The sequence below is a fragment of the Halteromyces radiatus genome (assembly GCF_025201355.1).
Source record: "Halteromyces radiatus strain CBS 162.75 chromosome Unknown BX664scaffold_3, whole genome shotgun sequence".
In the NCBI taxonomy this organism is placed as follows: Eukaryota; Fungi; Mucoromycota; class Mucoromycetes; order Mucorales; family Cunninghamellaceae; genus Halteromyces; species Halteromyces radiatus.
In genome coordinates, this window is record NW_026251689.1 from 1775308 (window position 1) to 1800141 (window position 24834).

Below are 24834 nucleotides of genomic sequence, written 5' to 3' on the forward strand. Positions count from 1 at the left end.
TAAGATAATAATCAAATCTATGCTGACTAACTAAAAACAAATGATTCCATTTAGTCTCTTCCATTGCTTCCAAATGTGTTTTGCTTTTCCATCTCCTTGTCGTGTCGTTTGTTGCGATATGTAGGGCCAATATGAAGAAATATTAGGTACAATGCATGAGTCACCAGTAGAATGATTCCCACAATCTAAACAACAAATAATTAATCATCTTTTTTTTTTCTGGGTAATTGTTATTGTTTTCCACTTACTGTAAAAAACCATCCAACGCCAACACCTTGAATGCCAGGATCAATACATACTGTGATAACAGCACTATTCACAACAATCAAAAAAAAAAAAATCAATTTCTCATGTGCTTTCATTTTGAAGTTCCATTTACCCAAGAATACAACGAACCAAATTGTTGGATGCTGTAATGGATGCGCCTCGACCAGGAAAAAGGTCCACCAATAATGTTTGCATAGCATTCATAGATCCTACCATACAAAATGCAACTAGAAGATTCCCAAAAAAAAAAAAAATACATCGGATGTTATACAAAAAAAAAATCCTGTCTTCTGGGTTTTTGTTGTTTTACCTATGAATTGAAGGATAATAGGCACAGCCAAATGAACACTGTTTTGAAGTGCCCAACCATAACCAAGAGTAACAATTTGAATAGCAACAGCATAGATCCAACTAATTCGAAAACGAGCATGATAAATAGGGAAGTCTAAAGGAATCTTGCCACGATCAATAATGGCACCAGGATGATCTTGTTTGTATTTGTTCAATACCGATGTAAATTCGCGATCCATTATCTTTCCTGAGATATAAGAGCTAATAACACATGCAACACCTAGATGAAAGTAGAACCAGATTCAGTTGAGCTTTTTTTCAAAAAAAAAAAAAATTACCTTGAGGAATAAAACATAAGCCAATTTGGATTGCGTTCAAACCATAAATTTTATCGTAAAGATTGGTGGTAGATACAAGATAGCAGTAATAACAACTGTAAAGAATAGCAACGTAGATTAATCCTATCAGCACATCCAGTTGAAAAAGGTATAAAAATGGCGCAAGAAAGTTGGGTTGTTGTAAGAAGCGTGATTTGGTGGTATTTATTGTTTCTGCGTTGGCAGGGTTCAGTTTCTTTTCTCGCCGATGTCGAATCCATTGAGATGGTGTCGGATTGGCATATCCACTTCCATTTCCCACCAAAGATCGAAGAGTTTCAGGTACAAAGAAAAGCGTGAGAAAGAAACAGATGCTGGCAAAAACTAATAAGATCCAAAAAATCCATCTATTGAAGACTATTGTATGAATTACATTTTTTTTTAAATCTTATCATTGTCCTTATTTTTAACTTACCTCCATCCAATAGTACCAGCAAGTACACCTTTTTTTTTTTGAATGATAATAAACCCAAACGAGGATAAAATTAAAAAAAAAGTGAGTCAACTTTATTCATATTGAATCAATTTTTGCTTTTATTTTCAACTTACCTCCAACAATAGGACCTGGAGTAAAGTGACAAATGGAAATAAAAATAAAAGAAAAAAAAATAAAGGTTAGTACAAAAAAAAAAATATAGTGAATCATGGATGTCTGTATATATCTACATATATATGTATATGTATATATATATATGTGTGTAACATACCAATAACAGGTCCTAGGGAAGAATGAAAAGTATAACGCGTCAGAAACGAATTCTTCATTGTATAGCCATTATATATATTACCTATCAGTTGTCCCATACTGTAACTCCCATAAAAACTTCCACGTCTAATATGAAATTAAAAAAAAAAAGTCAACATGCTATTTTCTTTTTTTTAAAAAAAAAAAAAAAACGTACTTTGCAGGTTCGGCAATGTCACCAACAACTCCAGCACCAACGGCAATGAGTGAGCTTGCACCAAAAGCTTGTAACATACGAAAAAAGAGTAATAAACCGTATACATGACTCAAAGCAAGGCCAATGCACGATAAACAGTAAACAAAGACAGTAAGAAGGTATACAGGTCGTCGTCCCCAGAGATCAGCCAAAGAACCCCAGAAAGCAGGCGATAGTCCTTGAAAAATCATATAAACTGTCACTGTCAAATTGATCAGTTCACTTGTTGTCCCAATGTCCTAAATGAATGTTCATAATGAAATAGAAGAAGGGCGAAGGTAAAAAAGAAAAGGAAAATTAAAAAAAGATATATTCCGCGAAATTTACCCAAAACAGATCATTTCTTAACTGTCCCACGATATAGATAAGGCGCAGTTGAATTTTTTTTTTTTTTTTTTTTTTTTTTTACCTGTTGAATATTATTCAGGGCTGGGATGTAGATATTAGCACTGAGAGGAGATAACATACCACTAGCAGCAGAAATAGTCAATACTAAAATGAGTTTTTTATTGGATAGAATACAATAAGGCTCATCATCAGTGATTGATATATCTTGTTCCTTTTTTTCTTCTTGTGATTCAGGGGACGAAATCGTTGATCGATCATTTTGTTCAGTGGTATTGATTTGATCCATCATATATCTTTGTATGTTTTATCCACTTTCTCTCTCTCTCTTCACCTTATTCCAAAATAATCCTTTGCAATAAAATGAAAAAAAAGAAGTGTTAATGACTATAAGAGATGATCTCAAAGAAGAAAAGACAAAAAAACAATGAAAACTAGATTCTGAATTTATATGATGCCATTGGGTGAAAGATATCCCTTTTTCAATTTCAGCACATCGGTTATTACCGATCGGTTCTCTGATAAAAATCTTCTTTATAATCATGATTTAATCATTTGATAACTTTATTGTTCTTTATTGACTGATGATGATTCTTCATATGCATAACTACCCGTCATTACAAGATGCTTTCATGTAAAATAAAATGATGATAAAAGAAAAAAAAATTGATAAGTCACTAACTAAAAAAAAAATAAATAAATAAAATCCATTCCATCCAAATCAAGCAGTTCTCAATATCAAGTGTACACCGCTATCGGTCCATATAGGTTGACTGAGTTCTCCTACTTGTAATGCAAATGCTGTATCTTCAAAAGGCTTTTGCATTTGTCCATGTTCAAAATATCCAAGATCACCACCACGTTTAGCACTAGAACAATCAGAATAATTGGTTGCCAAAGCACTAAGTGTTTCCACTCCATCTTCAATTTGTTTCTGATAACCTTTCAAAATCGCCAAAGCTTCTTCTTTCGTACGAGTGATGTTTTCCTAATAAAGACAAAGAATATAAGTTAATCCATTCATAACATATCAACGAATACAATTTAAAAATAAAAGAAAAAAAAAAGAGTGAGGCGCAATTTTTTTTTATTGTTTTACTTTACCTCTCTCCAAGAACTAGGTCGTCTCGATTCAGCATGTTTCACTAATAGATGACTTGCTCGTACACGCTCAATATCTTGAGTAGGTGGTGCATCCCAACGCGATTCTTTCGTCACTGTGTTAAAGTAATAGTCTTTGTTATATGTTCGAGAATGTCGAATAACCCAAGGCGCAGGTAAATCCTAACATGAAACAAATAGAGAGAAAAAGAGAATTAGTTATAATTCAATAGGTAAGTAATGGTATCTTTGTTTTTTCTTTTCATCGTAACAAGTTATCCAAAGAAATAATATATATATATATTTCTGTTATTCTTATTACCATGATCAATGACGCAAGTAACCCAGAAAAGAAAGACAGATGAGAGACAAGAGAAAAGAGGGGAAAGAAAAAAAAAAAAAAGAAAAGAAAAGAAAAAAGTAATGTGTCTACGTTCTCATTTTTTTTTTTGCGGATTTTGAATTACCCAATGAACGAACAGAAACATTGAATGTAGCATGCATATCATTAACTGTATATGATACAAACTCGCTTACACTCATATTGATATGTTATAAAGGTCCTATTTGTTATCTTTAATGAATAGTACAATAATTAACTTGATCAATATACTTGGATTTATCACTTTTTGTTTTTTCTTGGGCTTTCATTTTAGATATTGGTTTGTTATTGAAAGTCAGGTTTTTTTTTTTGATTTTCTTTTCTTTCTATTTTTTTTTTTTTTTTATTTGCAGGAAACTTTTCAAGTAATCATGTCGGTTCCTCAGATGAAACGACGCAAAATACAACATGACTATTACAAAGATTCTGTAGTTTGTAACAAGAATACTAGGACCACTATTACTACTACCAGGTTGGCTTTTGATTTTACGTCTCCTCATACGCCTCTTATTTTATCAAGGTAACCAAAGCAACATCTCTCCAACAATGACTCTATCATCTTATACTTTTTTTTTTTTTTGGTATTTCAACAATATATATATAGTTACGCAGGCTTGATATTTTATACCATTTTGATTGGATCCTTACTGGTGCTTCTATATCTTGGACTCACATCAGTACAACAGGAAATACATGAACGTATAGCTGAACACAGTCGAGGTAAGACGATCCAAAAAAAAAAAAAGGTGTTTTCTTTATGTAAAAAAGGAGATCGTACTAACTCTTTTTATATATATATCCCATAGAGTTGGAATATAGTGTTGCCCAATGTCGGCAAAAGTATCAAGGTAATCATTGTCAAGACAAAGTCAAGTTTCCTTTCTTGGTGACTTATTGTAATGCCTGGCTCAAATATCCTTTTTTTTCTTTCTTTAAATCATCATTCATATGATCCTCTATTACTTCCTTAACCTTCTTTTTTTTTTTTTTTCTAGTACGTGTATGCAGCAAAATACTCGGGTTGTTAAAAGAGCCGATATAGGTGCTCGTGTATTCGGCGAACTTATCAATTCATTTTTTGATGCATTGACTTTGAAAACGATGGTATGATATTGGAAATTGTGTCATCTTTAATATTTACTCACTTTTTTTTTTCTGTAGGTTGCTTTATCGTTATTGATGTTTGGTCCCATTCTCTTCTTATACATTTTATAGACCATTATACCTTTTTTTATATATACACATTATTTGTATTATACCTTTATCATCCCATTTTGGTACTTCATTTTTAGCATCATCATCACCATTCCACCCTATCCGATCGTTGTCAGCATCATCATCATCATAGATACGCGTCATGTACTATCATCATCCCGTTTTTTTTTTTTTTATTGTCTTCTAACAGAAATTGATTATTTATTTTGAAGAAACAATAATAAACTGAAAAAAGCTAAACTAAAATTTAAAGTCTTTTTTCTTGTCAATATTTCTAATTTCTAACTGTCTTTTTTTCTTGGCTTGTCGCTTAGCATGATCAGTATACATGACCTTGAGTTCTTGATCTCCCACACCTTGAGGCATATGTTCCTGCTGTGCTTGTTGGTATTTTTCCTGTAAGGTTGCCTTGTCCAGTCCTCCATGATTATCGGTCAACTCACTTGGATCCAATGAAATGATTACATCTTCCGTCTTGCTCCATGATGTTTGTCCAATATACTTTTTGGGTTGCGATGTCGTTACTGCTGAGGAAGGTATATCATAGACATGTTGTGATCCCATCATCAGTGTAGAAATCTCCGTTGTCGGTCGTGAGGGTATAATATCGTAAAGTTTTAATAAACTGCCGTTATTGGATTTAATAGAAGATAAAGCTTTCTGTTTGCCAGTTTTCAATTCCGCACCTACATCCATGTCAATAGGTGCCACTATGGCCGTATCCATGGTTTCAATGGGCTGATCTGCAATTGCTGGTACGTCATTATCGTTGTTATCTTCTTCAGATTCTTCACTTTCTATTTCTTCTTCTTCTTCTTCTTCTTCCAGAGCACCCCAAAGAGTTCTATCCACATCCACTTGCACGTCCTATATCATTATTTATTATTTAGAAAGAGAATGAGATAAATGTACTAAACCGATTTTGGTGGATATATAATTTACCTTTGTAGTTTTTTCAGTAAATGAATTGTCTGTGTTAAATACATCACCATAAAGTGGGCGATTAAACTATAGAATGAAAGCCGTACATTAGTAAGTGTGAGAGATCTTTTTTTTTTTTTTTTGTACTTACAGCATCTACAGGAACCAGTCCCCAACCATTCTTTTGTAGACCCCATTGAGCACCTTCAGGAATAGGAGTATTCAACCCAGGTATTTTCAAGTAAGGATAACTTGGAGGAGGACCATATCGCTGCATTTGTAAAAGCCAAGGTGGTGGTATCGTAGGAGAAGATGACATACCTAGAGCTTCCTTCAGTTCATCAGATAACTGACCTGGTTTCTTGTTTTGAAATGCTGATTTAATTTCTTTCCTTTCAAAGTACCTACAGTGAAAAAAAAAAAAAAATTGGATACAGATCAAACGAAAAAAAAAAGAAGAAGGAATTTGTATCATACTTACAGATCACCATGAAGAGTCAAATGTGGTTTGGTCTGAAATCTAAAGAAGGCATCATGAAGAGCCTGATATTCCAAATCCATTTTGCCTAGTTTGGGTCTTCGTTGTTCTCGTTTTTTTGTCTTTTGTCGCTTCTTCTGCTCTTGTTTCTTCAAATTATCGCGTACTTCCATGATGCCAGTGTCTTTGATAAACTCTATTTAAAGAAAAAAATTACATTAGTTAATTACAATCTAGATCACCTTTTTTTTTTTTTTGATGCTTACCTGGCAGTTCAAATGGAGGCTTGTCTTCAGAGAGATCTTGATAAAGATACTTTTGCTTTTGTCGCCAATGACCAGGAACAGGTACAGTATTACGATATGATTTCAAGTCCACCAATAATAAAGGATCTGGTGCCGTAGTATCCCAGATCTATGCAAAAAAATAGAATAGTTGACAAAATGAGAGATGAGTTACATAGTTATTCTATAGGTTGTTTGACCATGCTTACCTCTACCACTTTAGGAACTGTTGCCAACATTTTTAATTCGTCCAAAGTATACTGTTGTGCTTTTTTCCGTTTCTTTTTGCTGGAAGTAGAGGTGTCGTTTTCAGAAACATAATCCTTGTCACAGCTGACGTGAATTTCCTCCACTGGTTCTTCATAATGCTTGTTATTGCTAGGTAGTTCAAAACGCTTGATAATATTAGAAAATTGATCAACTGTATTTTGTCCAAACTTCGCCATAGGTGTAAGATCTATTTCTGGTATAATGTAGTCAATCTGATCTTGAAGAGGATCTTTATTTTGATTATGCTTTCCTTCGTTCTCTAGAGGTAGTTGATGTTCATTTTGATCGTTCAATAATTGTCCGTCTGTTGTAGTACACTATAATATAAAAGAAATTAGTTAAAGGAAGAAAAGGAAAAAAAAAAAAAAAACCTTTTTTATATATATTATCTTTTACTTACATTCATGATCTTTTTATGGATAGACAACTTGTCACGTTGTTTTCGTAACTTTTTCTTGATACGTTTGCGTACCTTCATGGCTCGTCGTCGTTCCTCCATGGATAGTACTTTCGATTGTTTCGTTTGATTCATATTGCCTTCTTCTTCTTCTTTTCCTTCTTGTTCTATGATCATGGACCATTGAGTGGTTTATATAAAATAAAATAAGCAAAAGAAAAGAAGCAAAAAATTTTGGATTTTTGCTCGGTGATTGAAATCCAGGTCGCAGGATGATCTTCCCAAAAATAAAAAAAAAAAATTCAATTTAAAGTTTTCTTTTTTTTTTTTTTTAACCTTTTTTTTTTTTTTTTTTTTTTGGTTATTGCCATTATATTGAAAAGAGAATGAGCGACATTAGTCCTTCTTCTAGTACAGCAGAAACTATGAAGCGCCTATCTTCTGGAGTTAACATATCTGAACAAATATCTTCCAATGTTGTTCAGCCAGATGACAAAGTATTAAAGATGGCAACCTTCTCCCTTCAAAAGTATCTCAAGGTAAATATTATAAATATATATATAAAAGTGAAATAATATTTCTAAATAAAATTCAACTAGGAACCTGATTTTGCAGCCGAATTTCTTGAACGTGGTGGTTTGGAATCCTTATGTGAAATTATTAAAAAGGCTAGTGGAAACACATTGGCGTATGCGTTGAATTCATTTGCTTCACTCATGGAACACAACACAGGTTGGGATTCCTTGTCGGAAGATTTCGTGGTAGAAATCGCTCACATTGTTGTCAATGAAACTTTGGTGACTATTGGACGACCTGCTACTGCTATTCTCATCAAGATTGTCACAGCAAACAACCACACAGATGACGAAATGGGTCGTCCATCAACTACTGTTACTACCGATCTGAACTCGAAAGCGACAACAGGTGGAGAAAAAGTGTCATCAGATCCTACTACTGAATCCTCTGAATCTGGAAAGAAGAAAACTGCGTTTGGCTACCCTACTCTACAAAAGGCTATCGAGCATGAACCACAACTATTATCCACTTTGATTCAACGTCTACAAAGTCAAGACTATACATTGTGTCTGAACAGTTTGGCTTTATTGACAGCAATGTTGAAGACAGTTACTGAAGAACATCAAAGTGAACTACCAGAAAGATTAGGTCAACTCAACATTGGGAAATACATTGTGGTAAGTTATTATAGTAAAAAAAAAAAAAAAAAAAAAAAAAAATCATAGTTAAACTAATGACTTTTTTTTGGTGGGGGATATTGTGGAAATAGCGTCTTATGAATAGTCATCCATCTGACGAACTACGGAAACATCTATTGGAATATCAAACGGCAATGATTAGAAATGTTATTCAACGAAGAAGAACACCGGTTTCTTTACATAATTCCAAGGATATGAAAATGTTGAATGAAATATGGGATGCTGCAAAGGTAGCCAACATTCAAGTACCAGGTGCACGTAAATGGAAAAAGATTGGGTTTTCTGTAAGTATATCTATTATGCTTTAAAGTTACTTACTTTCATATTATTCTATCTAGTCGGAATCTCCTCAACGCGAATTCACTAGAACAGGGAAATTTGGTTTACAAAGAATGCATGCCTTTGTTGTTGGAAATCAAGATTTATTTGCAAAAGTAAAAAAAAAAAAAAAAAAATCTTCTTTTTCATATTGAATTTAAATGATTCATTTTTATTTTATTTTCTTAGATGCTCTTAGAAGAGATTCATAGACCTGAAAATAAACGATGTCTATTTGCCAGAACAAGTTGTGAAAGCACCGAACTATTGTTTAGTCAGTGGGATATCTCATCTGGATGTATGAAGAAAGCATAGTTTTATCGATCTTTTTTTTTTTTAATTCCTTCTGATCACTTTTTTTTTTTTTGTAGATATTGCTGCAGAATTGGATCCAATATTGATGTATTTTGACCGTGTACAAGCAAGCACTATTCGACTCTTTTTCCGACTGTTTCAAGATATGAAAGCTACGAATGCTGATTTCTCCAAAGTATCTGCCCTAGTCCGTAGTCAATTGAGGGCTGTTTTCCGAAGTGACACAGTCAAGGATATAGGCGAATTTGAAAGAGTGATTGATGGAACTCCGTATCAAGTCATCCGTGATAGAAGATTAAAGGAATTGGAATGGGCTGATGATCTACTTGGACGCGAAGCAATTAGGTAAATTATATATTCATTCAAATCTAAGATCATATAAATTCATTTCTTTTTTTTTTTATATAGGAATCTACGTAGTCGACTGAACAAGCAATCTTATGATTTTATCAAGCAACAAAGGATCAGCTGTTTATTACAAGGAGCATGGTTTCCAAATTCATTACAACGCTCTGGTTCTACCTCAACACCAAGTGGTACCATGGCAACAAACGAACTCATTGGTAATGTAGGAAGTAGTGGTGGTGGGTCTTCTGGCAAACGTTGGAGATACTACAAGCTTAGTCCATCAAAAAAGGCATTACAATTTGGTGATTTTTCTGAAAGGGTGGCACCTATCATCAAGGATTACGACAAACTTCCCAATAAGATCGATCTCAGTCAAGTTTTTGAAATTCGTACTATTCGAAAACGTTCCAATGCTGGTGCAATGGCTCTGTTTCCTTTACCTCCAAGTTCGACACCCATGTCTCCGACTTCACCTGTTGGTTTTGGATCTCATCCTTTTGCTTCCAGTAGCAGCGGTAGCAATTACCTTCAGCATGATACAGCATCATCGACATCCGCATTGGCATTTGCATTATATAACGAAAATCATACATCTCTGGCAGAATTCATATGTGCAACTTCAGAGCAGGCTTCGGAATGGAAAGACGGATTCAGCATGCTTTTGGACAAGGGGATCACAAGTAAGGAAACAGCAGAATACCTACATTCATTGACAGAAATTGGTGTTAAGGTCAAATTGCTTCAGATTGCTGGCGATCGTGTGGAAGTCCCTCATGGATCTTTGGAAGTTCCTCCTATACCTTATGGATCAGCTTCTCGGTTTTATTATGATGTTTGAATAATATGATAGTGACAGCTAGTGTTATTCATAGAATTTCTATAACTATTATTATTACTTATTTACTAGTTTGTATACAACTTAATAAATACATACCCTTCTTATTTGTATCAGCAAACATGTAATGATTTAGATGATATGGGTTAATGATGAATGATATATATATGATAAGATAATATAGGATATGTGATGATAGATGTTATGATGATAATGGATGAATCAAATTCCCTTATTCGAAAGTCGACTTGTAAACCGTCTTAACACTTATCATATTCATTCATTGAATGAGTAGATGGATGACTGACTATTTTTGATACACACACTGTTTATTAATATGATATTTTTTTTTTTTTTTGATTTTGTTAAAAGTATACTAAAGGACACACACTATATATAAAAATTGATGATACTAATGATAACAAAAGAAAAAAAAAATATCTAAGATTGGGAGAGGGGAAAGTAAACAAGTAAAAAAAAAGAAAAGGGGGGATACATATGAAGAAATGGATGATGATGATAATAATAATAATAATAATTCGGCGGATAAGGATGAAGAGAAGATATAAAAAGTAAAGGAAAAAAAAATAAAGATAAAAAAAATAAGAAATAAAATAAAGGAATACAAAGATCTATTGAGCCAATGCAACAGCCACACTATAAGCACCACTATGACTAATAGAAACGTTGATTTCGTTGATTCCAGCCGCATCAGCTAGAGACTTCGCTTTGCCAGCTAATTGTACTTGAGGAGCACCAGTAGTATCGTTGACAGTAATTTCAATTTCATTCAAAGGAGCAGCAGCACCATCGGAAGGAATATCACCAAAAGAGGAAATGGCCTTGAATACAGCTTCCTTTGCAGACCAACGACCAGTGAAACTTGCTTGAGGATCAGGACGTGTAGAACAATAAGTGATTTCAGCAGGAGTAAAGTTGCGTTCTACAAATGTACTATTGTCGATATTCACAGAGGATGTCAATTCCACATCAACACCTACACCCTTTTTTCCAGCTTGTTGTTCTGTCAGAGATAATAACACTTGCTTGGTGGCTTCGGCATCACCTATAGATTCAGCTGTAGCATTGGCAGATTTAGCATCAAAGGTCCATGTCTTCTTTTCCTTGGAGTATTGAGCACGAGCATTGGGATTAAGGTAAACAGTATGTTCCAATTCTTCACTATAAGGAGGAGCATCCTTCACTTGAATAAAGTCACTAACACCAGTTAAAGAATCATGGAGATAACGGTAAGCCTTGGCATATCTCTGAGCGTTACGGGCCTTGTATGCATTGTATTCAGATTCTTCCAAAGCAGCTAAGACATAATCAGGATGAATAATAAGAATTTCACCACCAGCTTGACCAAAACCAAAGGACTTGAGTAAACCAGCCTTAAGACCATCTGTTTGAATGGAACGAGAGGGGTACACAATATAGTCGAATTCCTTGAGCACTTCATCCACATTGTCAGCATTTCGATTTCCGGGAATAAGACCACTGAGTAAACATTGGATCATACCATTAGCCATCCAGGAAGCTGCAGGACCCTTAGGATGACCAGTCAAATATTTTTGAGTAATAGCAAGAAGGGCATTTCCTCGTGATCGTCCAAGATGTTTGAGTTGTGAGTTGAGTACACGAGATTCGTTCTTATCATTGGCCTTTGTGGAAGTACCATGGAAAGAGGCAACGTTGATGTCATCTATAGTCAAGCCATACACAGCCAAGGCACCACGGAGAGGAGCAATGGAAGAGTCTTGTTGGAAGAAGTTATGACTCCAAGTAGAGTAAGCTTCCTTTTCTTGACGTTTGGCTTCCTTGTTAATAAAGTCACTTCGTTCTTGTAACCAAGCTTGTTCATCAGATGCATTCAATTCACCAGAGTTCTTGAGATCTTGTAATTCTTCTCGCAAGTTTTCATATTCAGCTTCCAACCAAGACTTGATTTGAGCACGACGAGACTTGAGTTGGCGAGCACGATACTTGAAGTCCAGTAGAGGAGAAGCACGCTTATCAGTAGTTTCACGAGCAGTTGTCAAGATACCAGCACCAGGAGCAGGAACAGATCGACCTTCCTTATCAGTTGCAGTGTTGGTTAAAGCAATGATACCGTAAATAGGAGCACCAATTTCAATAGCGGTTGCAGCAGTCATCAAAATATGGTTAGCAGCACCATGAGCTTCCATAAAACCGTTTCTTGTCGTGGTAGCAGGACGAGACATTTCAGAGGGTGTACGACCATGTTCAAGTTCATCCACAGCATTAGAAGTGGCCTTCATATTGGCGAATTCATAACTTGATTCTTCAGTAATATCTTCAGTAGCACCGGCAATCATGATCTTGGCCTTTCCAGTAAGGATACTATCAACAGCCAATTCCACAGATACAGCAGAGGTTGCACAAGCGTTAACAGGAGTACGAATAGGACCAGAAGCAGACAAGAGAAGTAAATTAATCCAAGCAGGCATAGTATTGATAAATGATTCTTGCAAGATATCCTTTTGCACAGGTTTATCAAGAAGTCGATCACGGAAGAGACCACGTTGAGCCAATTGACCACCTACACCAGAACCAGTAGTGTTACCAATTTCGGAAACATGGACATACTTGAAGAATTCATAAGGATCAGTAATACCACAAGACACAAAGGCTTCAACAGTAGAAACAATGTTGAACAAAGATACAGGATCCACTTGATCAATAATATCCTTGGGTACACCATAACGAGAAGCATCCCATCCAGTAGGGATTTGACCAGCAACCAAACGATCAAATCGGAGTGCCTTGGGAACATATAAAGTAGCACCCTTTTTCAAAACAACAACCCATTCTTCAGGAGCAGTTTCATAAACGTCAGCCTTATCACCTTGTTCCATCTTGAAATGTTGAGCTTCTTCTTGAGAACAGGAGAAGGGTTCCAAATCATGATCAACAACAATTTCTTGCATGAGCATCTTTTTGTTGGGATCATAACCATTCATAACAGAAGGATCTAATATATATTAATAAAATCATGCTTAGTAACCTTCATAATACTCCCTCTTTTTTTTTTTTTTTTTTTTACCAACAAAACGGATACCACTGTGTTCCAAAATTTGTTTTTCATATTTGGATTTGATATCCTTGTCTTCCACAGGTTCATTTGTCTTGGCGTCAACCCATCCAGAGTAAGGAGTTCCATTCTTGAGGTTACCATGATGATGTTTGATATAACCCATAATCCAAGACATTTCAATGCAACCTTCCAAAGAGAATTCACCAGTAGATTCCATTTCCCATCGAGTTCGAGCATTACCCCAAGGAGACACTTCACCAAAACCAGCCACAACAACCACCTTTTCAAGATCCAACATACCCTTAAGATGAGACAAGTTCTTGTAGTGATCATAAGATTTCAATTCAGGGAAATCAAATTTCATATTGGCACGAGGAGTCACCTTGTGAGGCTTGTACTTGCGTTCAGCTTCATCACCATTGACAATCTTGAAGTCAAGAGCGTTATCGGCAGCAACAGCACTACGGATTTCAGCGGTTTCACGAATTTCTTGACGTAATCGGCTAATCACTTCTTGAAGATTGGGAATGTATTGGAAACCACCATTGAGATCAGCCCATACAGGTTCATTTTGACAAAGTTCCACAATGCTAGGATGCATAAGACCAAGAATGTTGAATGACATTTCAGTAGAAGAGAAAGTACGAATACCAAGAGCTTCAACACCTTCAGCAACAATATTGTTAGGGCTCATTAATCCAGTACCACGAGTCCAACTATATGTATTAAAAAAAATGAATATAAACTGATTTTCTCTCCTCTTTCTCTTTTTTTTTTTTTTTTTGTATTACCCAATAACAGCACCAGTGATAAGTAAGTAACTTGACCAATCTTCAGAATACCATCGAGAGAATAGAGTTTCAAGAGAGATCTTGGATTCACTGTATAAACCATCAGAACCAAATGTACCATGATTAGGAGACAAAGGTAAAATAACTTGAGCAGGACGAGTATCAGAACCAATACTTTGTTTATGAGTCTTGATGCTACCCAATAAACGGATCAAATTAGTCAACATCATACGGTGAGCCAATTCAGACTTGGAATCAATATCATCAATTTGTCGACCATTTTCAGGCATAGCAGCAAAAGGTACTACATAGTCCAAATCCCAACCTAATCCCTTGGGATCATAAATATAGTTGACAAGAGCTTCCACATCTCGCTTGGAACCTTGATTGAAAGGAACCACTACCAATTCAGAACCACGAGAACCAAATGTTTGATAGATAGATTGGAAGTATTCGGTAACAGACTTACTGAAGCGAGAAGTAGTAACAATCACCTTGGCACCACCAGCAACAAGACCCTTGAGAATTTCAGAACCAATAGAGCCCTTACCAGCACCAGTAAGTAAAACATATTTGTGAGCAAAAGAAATACCATTAGTAGCCACTTCGTTAAGTACATCCAAATAAGTAGCAGTAAGACGTTGACTGAATTCCCATCCAGTAGGATCATTGGCATTCTTTCTCTTGAGATGGAGGAAAGGAATAGTTTCAGACTTGGCAGATCGTTCGGCAACACGTTTACGTTCAGCAGTGCGACCAGTGGAGGAGAGACGACGTTGACGAGCACGGTTTTCCTTGACAATAGTGTTAGACATGGACATGGCACGTAAAACATCGCTATACAGATCACGAATAGCCAATTTGGTAGTTTTCTTCATCTTGTTTTGGTTGCGAATAATCTTGTAAAGACGACCGAGATTTTGTTGCACCTTGAGACGGTTAGAATATTCAGAAATCTTGGAACCAGCAGCCATATCCTTGACATAATCAGAGAACTTGCGACAACCAGGTCTAGGTACTTCATTGTATTTAATGTCACCCTTTTCAGTAATAGATGTGCTTGGTCCAGTAGGGAAGTTGACTTTTAATTATTATTATTATTATTTTTTTTTAAAAAAAAAAAAAAAAAAAAAAAAAGAAAAAAGAAAGAAAGAAAAAGAGATCAATTAATATTCCCGCTAAATTATATATAAACAAAAAAAACCTTACCATCTTTGTACACAGGATTTTCAGCAAGAACTTCAACACAGTTTTCAATCAAAGCTTGACCAAATTCTTTTGCCAATCGATAAGTTTCACCCTTGTCACCAGCACAATTTTCCACATTGTAACGCATATAGTCGATAAGTTGAGGATAAGCACGATTCATGATACGTAAACATTGAGCAGTAACTTCACGATCTACAATAGCCAACTTGCCAAAGATAATAGCATACCACATTTCAAGTGCATCTTGGCGGACCCAATTCCAGTAAGAATCATAACGACGAGCTTTAAGAGGAGAGAAGGAAGGAGTGATACCTTCAGCATAGACATCACCATGTTCAGCGAGCCATTGATCCAATTCGGCTTGTAATTTAAGAGTAGTGGTCTTTTCTTGTTCATAAAGCTTATGTCCATCACGTAAATCTTTTTGCAAGTATTGAGCATACAAGTTGAGTTGTTGATAAATCAATGCATCTTGTTTAGCCTTCAAAGCATCGAATTCTTCACTGTTGATCATGGCAACAGCTCCACCAGCTCCACCAGCGGCTCCACCAGCGGCTCCACCAGCAGAAAGAGTAACACCAGCCTTTTTAGCGTAAGCTTGAGCAGTATTATCCAACCATGCCTTAGCTTCAGATTCGGCTCCGAGACGAGATGCAGGTTCCATAGTAAGACCCATCAATAATACACCTTCCACACGACCAGTACCTAAACCATAAGTAGTTGAGAGGTAAGACTTGGCATTAGCTAGAGTGAAACCACCAGGCATTTTGGATCCGATCATCTTGGCCACCAAAGTACTAGTATGTTTTCCAAGAGTACCAGAGAAGCTACCATCCAAAGAAGCACCAAGTTCATCCAAAGGAGTTTCTTCGGCCTTTTCGGGCACAGCATTGTTGAATTCCTTTTGAAGATCACCGAGAATTTCATTTTGCAGGGTTGACTTGCCTCCCACTAAATCCTTAATAGCCTTAGACAAAGGAACTTCATCTACAGACTTCTTGAGTTTTTGGGCAATCACTGTATGAATCACTTCCGTAGCGGTCACAGGTACATCACTACACAAAAAAAAAAAAAAAAAAAAAAAAAAAAAAAAAAAAAGATCAATATCAATATCTCAATATCTTCTCTCTCTCCACAACGATTAAATTCTTACCTAACAGGAGCAGCAGGACCAGCAGTAGCCACTGGAGCAGCAACTGGAGCGGCAGCAGCAGCTGGAACAGGAGCAGCAGTAGCAGCAGGAGCACTTGATGTAGCAGTAGTAGCAGCAGGAGTAGGTTCAGGTTCTTCAGCATTTTCAAATTCATAATAAATTTCTTGGGAGTTCTTGGCAATACACAAGTTTTGACGACGATTACTCAAGGCATCATCATATGCTTGATACTTGAGATTCAATGTACGAGTAGCCATGCCACTGAGAGTAGGAGAAGGACCGATTTCAATAAGACGTTCAATTTGGAAGTGCTTGAAGAGTTGATCTTGAGTTTCAATCCAACGAACAGGAGAAGCAAATTGATAAGCAAGTAATTCCACCAAAATGATATAACCAAGACGTTGTTGTTGAGCAGGGGTGACATATTTATCATCAGACCAATTCTTAAGTACCTTGGCCAAACGAGGACTGGAAGTAAGGTTGTATACATTTTCAATATAGCTCTTCTTGGTGCTGAAAGGTTGAGCTGTCAAATTGGGAATATACTTGGAAGATAACTGAGCAACATCAATATCAGAGGGATTGAATTTCTTGGCCAAATAACTACGGAAAGGTGCCACACCACTAAGCAAGAAGGAGGAGTGGAAAGGAACATCAATACCAGGAAGAGGAACAGTTGCATGACCACGTTCAAGTTTGATATGACCTTGAGCAGCTTCCTTAGCACGGGTCTTTTCCAAAACACCATCGATGATTTCAGATAAATGTTTCTTGACATCTTCGAGAGGCATAGTTTCCATTAATTTCTTGAGATCAATATCAGATACCTTGATGTAGTTCAAAACGTTGGTAAGCACATCTAAATTAGGAAGAGAACCAGCAGCTACATATTGCCAATTTTCAACATTGAAGTTCACAATTTCCAAAACATCACCACTAATACGAGCGATGGAATCCACAACATAACGCAAGGCAGTATCGTTGAATGATTTGGAAACACGAGCAGGATTAACAGCAGCCATACCATAATTGGAACGCCCTTGTTCATCACGTTGCACAGCAGATTGCATTGTCATACCTCGGTAAAATACAACATCCACAAGAGATTCTAATGGAAGTACATCACCAACAGAAGCCAAAGCAGCATATTCACCAAGAGAGTGACCAGCGAAGGCACAGTTACTTTGAATCAATTCCTTGGATCGCATATCTTCAAAAGCAGCCTTTTCCAATAATGTAAGAGCAGGTTGAGTGAATTGAGTAGCAGACAAGAGACCATTGGGAGCTTGGAATGTATAGAATGAAGTACGTTCATTGATAGTAGGGAACAAAGGTAATGTCTTGATTGTACCGTCGGATTCCACAACATCATAAGTCATGCTCATGTAACTTTGACGAATCTTGTTACCACGAGGACCACCAAAGTAAACAGTCTTTTCCTTGGGGTTGGAGCGAACAATTTCCAAGATAGAGAAGCCATAGTTTTCCATAAAATGTCTATCGGCACGATCCCATATTTCCTTGGCAACAGGTGATGAATTATAAAGAGACATACCCATACCTTGTTCTTGAGAACCTTGACCAGTGAATACATAAGCAGTAACAGGTTGTTCTACTTCAGCAGTTCCAACTACTACCTTTTCATTGTTTTGATTGATTGTTTCCACTTGAATGATCTTGCGTCCGTTCTTCATACCAGTGTGAGAGAGCTTAGTTTCCAATTGATCAGAAGGTAACACCATGCCCATGAATTGAACATTGTAAGCAACAACACGACGAGGGACATTGTCTGCAGCAAAGATTTCCACAAACTTACGAGTAGAAGCACTAGTCCACATACCGTGAGTGATGGTACCTGGCAACACGGCAAGATCAGCAAAATAAGGATTGACATGAATAGGATTGTAATCACCAGATACATTAGCATAAGGTTCGTTGGAAGCAGGTGCATGAACCACAGAGGAATAAATGGATTCAGCAGGCATAACAGAGTAACCACCATTTTCAAAGAAGTGAGCTTGTTCAATTTCTTGACCATTACGCTTCAAATATTCAATCACAGGATTTCCATGACTTTCACCAGCTTCATAATTGACATTAGCTACCTTGACGAATTCTTTAGTAGACACCTTCATATCGACAGTACCACTAGTCTTGACGCTAGCAAATACACGCTTGTTCAAGTAACGAAGTTCGGTGGTGAGACGGAAAACAAGAGAAGATCCAGGAGATAATTCATAGTTGTCCAATTCTTCAGTCCAATCAATCCATTCCTTTGATTTAAGAACAGCGATATCCTTAACAGATTGAATGTTGAGATTCATAGGAGTTTCCACCTTACGTTCAAAAGTATGTTCATAGTCGGTAAACACACCACGATACAAGAATTGACTTGTCACTTCCATCACGGCCTTGCCTTCACGAACAATCACACCCTTGACTTCGATCAGTTTTCCAGAGTCATTATTGATAATCGCATTGATCTTGGCATAAGTGTCGACAACGTCACCAACAGAGAGTAAATCACCACCTTCAAGCATACGGAATCCATTGGATAAGTGAACTAATTTCAAAAGATCACCATCGATTTCCTTGGGGAAGATAGCCTTGATAATTGCCTTCCATCCAACAACAATAGCAAAATCCATAGGAGCATAGATCATTTTTTGTCCACGATCAACATAAACTTCAGCTTGATTGCCCACAGCTTGACAGAATTCCTTGATTTCAGTGGATTTGACAGTTTCACCCATACCAATAAGCTTTTCAGTTACAGGGATAGACAAAAAGTCATCAGTAGCATTGATACCAAACCAAAGTTTCCAATAGAATTCCTTGATACGGTCATTTCGACCCTAAGAAAATAACAAAAAAAAAAATTAATTTTCTATTTGACAAAAACCGTCATCATCATCAAAGATGAGAAGAATTCATCATATATAATAATAATAATAATAATAATAATAAAAAAAACTTACTTCCATCACTTCATGAATAGGAGCATAACCAAATTCGGGCTTGTAGAGGAAATGTAATTTCAAAGGAACAAAGTCATCACCACGTTTTTCATACAAAGTGACATCAATATCAGTCCCGGTACAAGCAGCTTCAACAGAAGTAACATAATCCTTGGTTTTTCCAGAAGCACTCCAGAGACGTTTGTCTTGCAGCTTGAGAGAAATCACACGATTTTGAATATCTGACTTCACTATGACCTTTTGGCCAGCACGAGGACGTAAAATACGAGCCAAAGGATTGTCAGAGAATTTCTTGTTTTGGACCACAAATGGTGAGGTAATCAAGGCACGTAACCAGTTGTAAGAAGGACCAGAGATAGTTTGGAACCATTCATCTTCTTCAGGTAAAGTAGCATCACTATCACCAGTAAAGTAAACCTTTTCATTGCTAGCGGAAGAAGAAAAAACAGAGATAGAGGACTTGTTGGAGACAGGAGCACCACCCAAGTATTCAATTTCAGGGATAGAAGCTTCATCATTGTTGTAGTATTTTTCCTTCAAACTGTTGATATGACTGGCATAAATATCACCCAAGATTTCCCCAACAGGTTGATCAACACGAGTAGCATATTTAGCAGCAACAGGACCATGAAGAATACAAGTACGTTGAACATCTTGGTCCACAACAGCAGCAAGATCTTCAGATTGCCATAAAGAGTCTTTCTTGAACCATACATCAAAGTCCTTATCCATAACGGGAATAAAAGGTACAGGCTTTTGTCCACGACGTTGACAGAGAGTAACAAAATGAAGAACATCTTCAGAAGTCAAAAGTTGAGAATCAGCTTGAGGGAATTGGCTCAAGAATTCAATAACAAATTCATGAGGATGGTCCAATTGAGAATAAGATTGCAAGATAGAGGTAGTTTCCACCTTTGAGAATCGTTCTTCAATACGTCGTAAAAAGTCACCAAGAAGATTGCGAAGAGTAATGTCAATCCATCGACGTTCATGTTTGATGTATAATAATTCCACCATACGATCCACTACTTCAGTATAAGTCATTTCTTGAAGATCAACCACATCTCCATTCTTCTTTTTGCCAAACCAAACCTTTTGGAAATCAGCATTAAGACGTTTGATGATGTAATCCTTCTTGGCAAGTAGTGCAGGTAAACGCTTTTCTCGAGGTAAGTTGAAAATACTTTCATCTAATTCCTTCCAAAGACGGACACCACGAGTAGCCACCTTGTGAATAGGTTCTCCAAGTTCAGATCTAACAGTCATGATACCACCGGCAGGACCCTTGTAAGTTTTTTCCCAATCACTGTCATCCACACCAGGAGCATCAACCATAGCTTGTTTGGCAGCTTCAGAGGCAAGACCTTCCTTGGAAACCATCATACGAGAACCAAACATAACACCATCGAAAGGCATAGGAGGATAATCAAATTTGGTAGACCATTCACCAGTGATGTAAGGTAAAGTATCATCAGCACCACCAAAACCGGATCCAGCTACAAGTACAATGTTATCTTGACGACGAATAGAAGCATAAGTTTCAAGAATAGGTTGATGAACATCTTCAAAACTATGATGACCTCCAGCGCGACCACCAGTCCATTGCATAATGACAGGCATGGTAGGATTAGCAGCAGCAATAGACACAACCTAAAATAGAAATGAAAAATCAATGTTATTGATCTGATTTCTATTACCATTTATCCCATTATTGTTTTTTTTTTTTTTTGTATTTACCTGACGAATAGTTTCTACACTTCCGGGTTTGAATGCAACATGACGAATTCCAGCAGCCTTCAAATTTCCAATGACTTCGTTGGCAACATCCAAAGAGGGAACACCAGCAGCAATACAAATACCTTCCATAGGTAAACCTTCTCTGCGCATAACTTGAACCAAAGGATATTGGAAACCCCACTGACGTACATTCAAGAATAAAATATTCAAAGTAATACCTTCACCAGCACGAGTCAAGTTAATGATTTTATCTACTTTTCCACGAAGTGCCTTTTCGTTGTAATGACCACCACCAGCAAGTTCGACATGATAACCAGCATTCATCACAGCAGATACGAATTTTTCACTGACAGTAGAAGGAGTCATACCAGCAACCATCAATGGAGGTTTACCCAATAAACGAGACATACGAGTATCCACGTGAATTCGACCATTGCTATACAATTTTAAAAAAAAAAAAAAAAAAGTTAAAGTAACGATGCGGTAGTTTAAATAAAAAGGGGAAAAAAAAGGAGGCCTGAGCGTTTCTTTTTTTTTTTTTTTTTTGTATATACTAACCTTGTAGTTCTAACTAGTTTGGGTTGGAAGACCTTGGCCCAATTTTGAGAATAAGTAACAGCACGCAAGTCAGCATCAAATAAATCGGCTTTATAAGATAAATCACGATTGGCACCTTCCAAAGCACCAGCCAATAACACTTGAGCGCCAGTTCCTTCCTTGTTTCGGTAAGTCAATCCACCAATACCTGAAGTTCCACCAGGACCAAAATCAATAATATGAGTCAAATCCTTTGTAGCAATAGCTTTTTCCCAATGCACATGACGAGAATAAACTAAAGATACCAAATCAGATGTCAAAGTAGTTGATGATCGAAGATCCACACCTAGAAAAAGTAAAAAGAAGAGTAAAGAAGTTGGTGAATTTTGAATCTCCACAACCCCAACGTCCCCAATGAAAAAAAAAAAATGTATATATTGTTTCTCTCCCCAATAAAATGACCCAGAAAAAAAAAACTTACCAGAATCGGTAGCATAAACAGGAATCTTGAGATCCTTTGCATTTTGTTGTAATTGATATCGTTCAATATCTCCCAACAAAGTGTTAATAGCAGGTTGTAAATAAGAGCTATGGAAAGGAGCAGTAATAGGTAAGAATCTTGAAGAGAACTTGATCTTTCGTTGAGAATAAGGTACACGAGATTGATCTAAACCAGTAGGAGCCTTGAGTTTTCGTAAACTGAGATTTAAACCATAGAGAGATTGAGGAGGACCAGTGCAAACAAAAGAACGAGGACCATTATTAAGAGTGATTTCAATTTGTCGATCAGGAGCTAAATGAGCATTGGTAGCTTCTAAATGCTTGATAACTTGAGATTCACGTAAACCAGTGACAGCCAACATAGGAGTAGGAGTACCTTCATTGTTATTAAGAGAATCTTCCAAAATGGTTGGATTCAAAGTTGTAGGAGGAAAAGTTTGTTGAGCGCGAGTACCCATCCAGAACAAAAGTCCCAAAGCCTTTTCAGTATTAACCAAGAATTCTTCATATGTAGTGGAAGAAGCAATGACTACAGAACTAATAATACCTTGACTATGACCAGTAGTACCTGAATCCCCCCCCAAAAAAAAAAAAAAAAAAAAAGATGAATATATTTTATTTTTATTTTTATTTTTTTCTTTTCACAATTCCTTTTTATTATTATTATTATTATTATTATTATTATTTACCTGCAATCAATTCTCTAATATCACCAGGAGTACGATCCATTACACGAAGCATGACATAATAATGAAGTAATTGAGTAAGACCAATCAAAGGAAAACTAACAGGAGCAGAGACCAAATATTGAAGATCAGGACGAACTTCAGGATTTTTTAACCAACGTAAGATATCCAAACCTTTTGAATGGAAAACACTAGCTTCAGAACTACGAGCATATTCGGCCAAAACAATAGCCATTCTTTCAATAAAAGGTTGTACCAAACCATCATAAGTTTCCCAAATATCCACCAATTCATCAAAGTATTCTTCTATATTGCCTTGACCACCAAAAATAGCAAATATTTTTGTTTCACCACGTCGAGCAGCAGCAAATAAAGCAGATTGAGCAGGTTTTGCTTCTTGATCAGTAATAACATTATGTTGTTTGAGGACAACCAAAGCAGCAAAATAAGCTTGTAATACTACTTTTTTGGATTCAGAAGAAAGTGATCGAGTAATAGCATGTACTTCATTATTCTTGAGATATTGGACACCAAAATCTACAAAAATAGTTCTTGCCACAGGAAGGAATTGAGCTTCTTTAGATGCACGTTGAGCAGCAAAGTGAAGGAATCGCGCAGACAATTCAATATCAGGTACTTGTTCATCTACTTGATCAGTTTGTATAGGGAATTCTTCTTTCAATTGTTCGGCTGATACCCAAATATCAGCAGGTACCAAAACAGAAACTTCAGTCTTATTTTGTTTTACAGATAAAGGTCGAAGTGCTTGTGGTTTATGATCCATGATATATTATTTGTTGTATAATGTTGAAGGAAGAAAAAACAATTAAAAAAAAAAGAATTTATGTATCAAAAGGAGGTAATCTAACAAAGTAAAAAAAAAAACAGTTCAGTTTTCAAATGGAGTGTTAGTTCAGTTTTTGTTGGTTGGGGTACACAAAAGATATGCTTTGACATGTAAAAAAAAAAAGTCAGAATTACCTTTTTGGCGTCAAGTAAAGTATATGTGTGTGTGTGTGTGTATATAGTGTGTGTATATCAAACTTTACGCTTCAAAAGAATCACTATTTTTTTGATAAAAAAAAAAAAAGATTGTTTCCTTCCCAACAAGATAATTAAAAGAAAAAGAGAAAAAAAAAAAAAAAAAGAAAAAAAAAGAGAGACCATATAAAAATTTCTTTTAATGTCAAAAAAGATCCCCCCCATCAAAAAAAATTCACCCAATATTATTCCCCCCCCTCCTACTTCAGTGGGCGGAATATCAATTTTTATGTATAATTTGTATTATAACCATACTTTTTTTTTGGGTGCCTTCCAACCCCAAAAAGAAGACCTTTTTTTTTTTTGTTGGTTTTTTTTTTTTTATCTATCCGGCATAGTTTTTATACTTTACTAATAAAATTGATACCTTTTTTCTTTTTCTCAATCAATCACCTGTTATCATCCCCAAAATTTAATCTTCCTTCTCCCCTCTTTTGATTCGATTTATATTATTTTATTCATCCACGTATTTTTTTATTGATCATGTCGCTCTTTTAAATTTAAACATTGAAACAATACAGAAGGACCCTTTTCTTTTTTAAGATCATCATTGGGGTCAAGGCCACCCTCACGTCAAAATAAAATAATCAATTACATTTTTTTTTTTTTACTATTAAATATAATAAATAATAAAAAAAATAAAAATAAAAAAATATATAATTTAATAAATAAGATCAAATATTATTTATAATAGAATAATCAAATCATTTAAACCCATGGCATGAAATATCCAAAAAAAAATAAGATGCGATTGGCTAAGAAGCGTGAGTATAAAAAAAAAAAAGAGTCTTTGTGTAACCATTTCCTTTTTTCCCTAATCTCTTTTTTTTTTTTTTTAATATCT

At 36.0% G+C, this 24834-nt stretch overlaps 6 protein-coding genes across 6 annotated transcripts; 2 read left to right on the forward strand and 4 right to left on the reverse strand.

The window, feature by feature from the left end:
- Positions 1-230: 230 nt before the first annotated feature.
- Positions 231-2342, reverse strand: BX664DRAFT_261108 (major facilitator superfamily domain-containing protein; the record flags this gene model as incomplete). The annotated part of the gene is made up of 7 exons (XM_051540664.1): positions 231-312; positions 380-494; positions 578-838; positions 897-1292; positions 1679-1767; positions 1838-2115; positions 2286-2342. 7 exons carry the CDS (start codon positions 2340-2342, stop codon positions 231-233), a joined length of 1278 nt encoding a protein of 425 aa, XP_051401591.1.
- A 331-nt stretch (positions 2343-2673) lies between these two features.
- Positions 2674-3742, reverse strand: BX664DRAFT_329019 (peptidyl-prolyl cis-trans isomerase pin1). The gene is made up of 3 exons (XM_051544704.1): positions 3645-3742; positions 3326-3505; positions 2674-3209 (listed from the first exon to the last, which is right to left on the reverse strand). Exons 1-3 carry the CDS (start codon positions 3645-3647, stop codon positions 2943-2945), a joined length of 450 nt encoding a protein of 149 aa, XP_051401592.1. The 5' UTR covers positions 3648-3742; the 3' UTR covers positions 2674-2942.
- Positions 3743-4039: 297 nt separating this feature from the next.
- Positions 4040-5104, forward strand: BX664DRAFT_329021 (Di-sulfide bridge nucleocytoplasmic transport domain-containing protein). Its single transcript, XM_051544705.1, has 5 exons — positions 4040-4224; positions 4309-4424; positions 4511-4616; positions 4703-4808; positions 4866-5104. Exons 1-5 carry the CDS (start codon positions 4076-4078, stop codon positions 4917-4919), a joined length of 531 nt encoding a protein of 176 aa, XP_051401593.1. The 5' UTR covers positions 4040-4075; the 3' UTR covers positions 4920-5104.
- BX664DRAFT_329025 (uncharacterized protein) lies at positions 5081-7512 on the reverse strand. The gene is made up of 7 exons (XM_051544706.1): positions 7273-7512; positions 6812-7189; positions 6585-6732; positions 6322-6514; positions 5992-6244; positions 5862-5927; positions 5081-5786 (listed from the first exon to the last, which is right to left on the reverse strand). Exons 1-7 carry the CDS (start codon positions 7444-7446, stop codon positions 5160-5162), a joined length of 1839 nt encoding a protein of 612 aa, XP_051401594.1. The 5' UTR covers positions 7447-7512; the 3' UTR covers positions 5081-5159.
- Positions 7513-7619: 107 nt separating this feature from the next.
- BX664DRAFT_329028 (ELMO/CED-12 family-domain-containing protein) lies at positions 7620-10461 on the forward strand. The gene is made up of 7 exons (XM_051544707.1): positions 7620-7808; positions 7869-8462; positions 8555-8767; positions 8822-8917; positions 8991-9099; positions 9173-9461; positions 9525-10461. The coding sequence occupies exons 1-7, from the start codon at positions 7656-7658 to the stop codon at positions 10300-10302; spliced, it is 2232 nt and encodes a 743-aa protein (XP_051401595.1). The 5' UTR covers positions 7620-7655; the 3' UTR covers positions 10303-10461.
- A 166-nt stretch (positions 10462-10627) lies between these two features.
- Positions 10628-24049, reverse strand: BX664DRAFT_357620 (fatty acid synthase). The gene is made up of 11 exons (XM_051547972.1): positions 23931-24049; positions 22953-23813; positions 22244-22831; positions 21784-22108; positions 21226-21661; positions 19489-21138; positions 16511-19365; positions 15358-16412; positions 14149-15229; positions 13367-14073; positions 10628-13294 (listed from the first exon to the last, which is right to left on the reverse strand). The coding sequence occupies exons 2-11, from the start codon at positions 23731-23733 to the stop codon at positions 10932-10934; spliced, it is 11841 nt and encodes a 3946-aa protein (XP_051401596.1). The 5' UTR covers positions 23734-23813; positions 23931-24049; the 3' UTR covers positions 10628-10931.
- Positions 24050-24834: the final 785 nt, after the last annotated feature.

What these genes read in the sequence shown, in the direction of transcription:
- BX664DRAFT_329021 (XM_051544705.1), top strand. Translation starts at nt 4,076, where the DNA reads ATGTCGGTTCCTCAGATGAAACGACGCAAAATACAACATGACTATTAC. An exon ending in ACGCCTCTTATTTTATCAAG is followed by an intron (nt 4,225 to 4,308) that starts GTAACCAAAGCA and finishes ATATATATATAG; the next exon opens with TTACGCAGGCTTGATATTTT. An exon ending in CATTGACTTTGAAAACGATG is followed by an intron (nt 4,809 to 4,865) that starts GTATGATATTGG and finishes TTTTTTCTGTAG; the next exon opens with GTTGCTTTATCGTTATTGAT.
- BX664DRAFT_357620 (XM_051547972.1), bottom strand. Translation starts at nt 23,733, where the DNA reads ATGGATCATAAACCACAAGCACTTCGACCTTTATCTGTAAAACAAAAT. An exon ending in TGTTTATGCTACCGATTCTG is followed by an intron (nt 22,109 to 22,243) that starts GTAAGTTTTTTT and finishes TACTTTTTCTAG; the next exon opens with GTGTGGATCTTCGATCATCA. An exon ending in ATCACTGGTGCTGTTATTGG is followed by an intron (nt 14,074 to 14,148) that starts GTAATACAAAAA and finishes TAATACATATAG; the next exon opens with TTGGACTCGTGGTACTGGAT.
- BX664DRAFT_329028 (XM_051544707.1), top strand. Translation starts at nt 7,656, where the DNA reads ATGAGCGACATTAGTCCTTCTTCTAGTACAGCAGAAACTATGAAGCGC. An exon ending in GGAAAAAGATTGGGTTTTCT is followed by an intron (nt 8,768 to 8,821) that starts GTAAGTATATCT and finishes TATTCTATCTAG; the next exon opens with TCGGAATCTCCTCAACGCGA. An exon ending in ATCAAGATTTATTTGCAAAA is followed by an intron (nt 8,918 to 8,990) that starts GTAAAAAAAAAA and finishes TTATTTTCTTAG; the next exon opens with ATGCTCTTAGAAGAGATTCA.
- BX664DRAFT_329025 (XM_051544706.1), bottom strand. Translation starts at nt 7,446, where the DNA reads ATGATCATAGAACAAGAAGGAAAAGAAGAAGAAGAAGGCAATATGAAT. An exon ending in CAGTTCCTAAAGTGGTAGAG is followed by an intron (nt 6,733 to 6,811) that starts GTAAGCATGGTC and finishes TTTTTTGCATAG; the next exon opens with ATCTGGGATACTACGGCACC. An exon ending in GACTGGTTCCTGTAGATGCT is followed by an intron (nt 5,928 to 5,991) that starts GTAAGTACAAAA and finishes TTCATTCTATAG; the next exon opens with TTTAATCGCCCACTTTATGG.
- BX664DRAFT_329019 (XM_051544704.1), bottom strand. An exon ending in GACCTAGTTCTTGGAGAGAG is followed by an intron (nt 3,210 to 3,325) that starts GTAAAGTAAAAC and finishes TGTCTTTATTAG; the next exon opens with GAAAACATCACTCGTACGAA.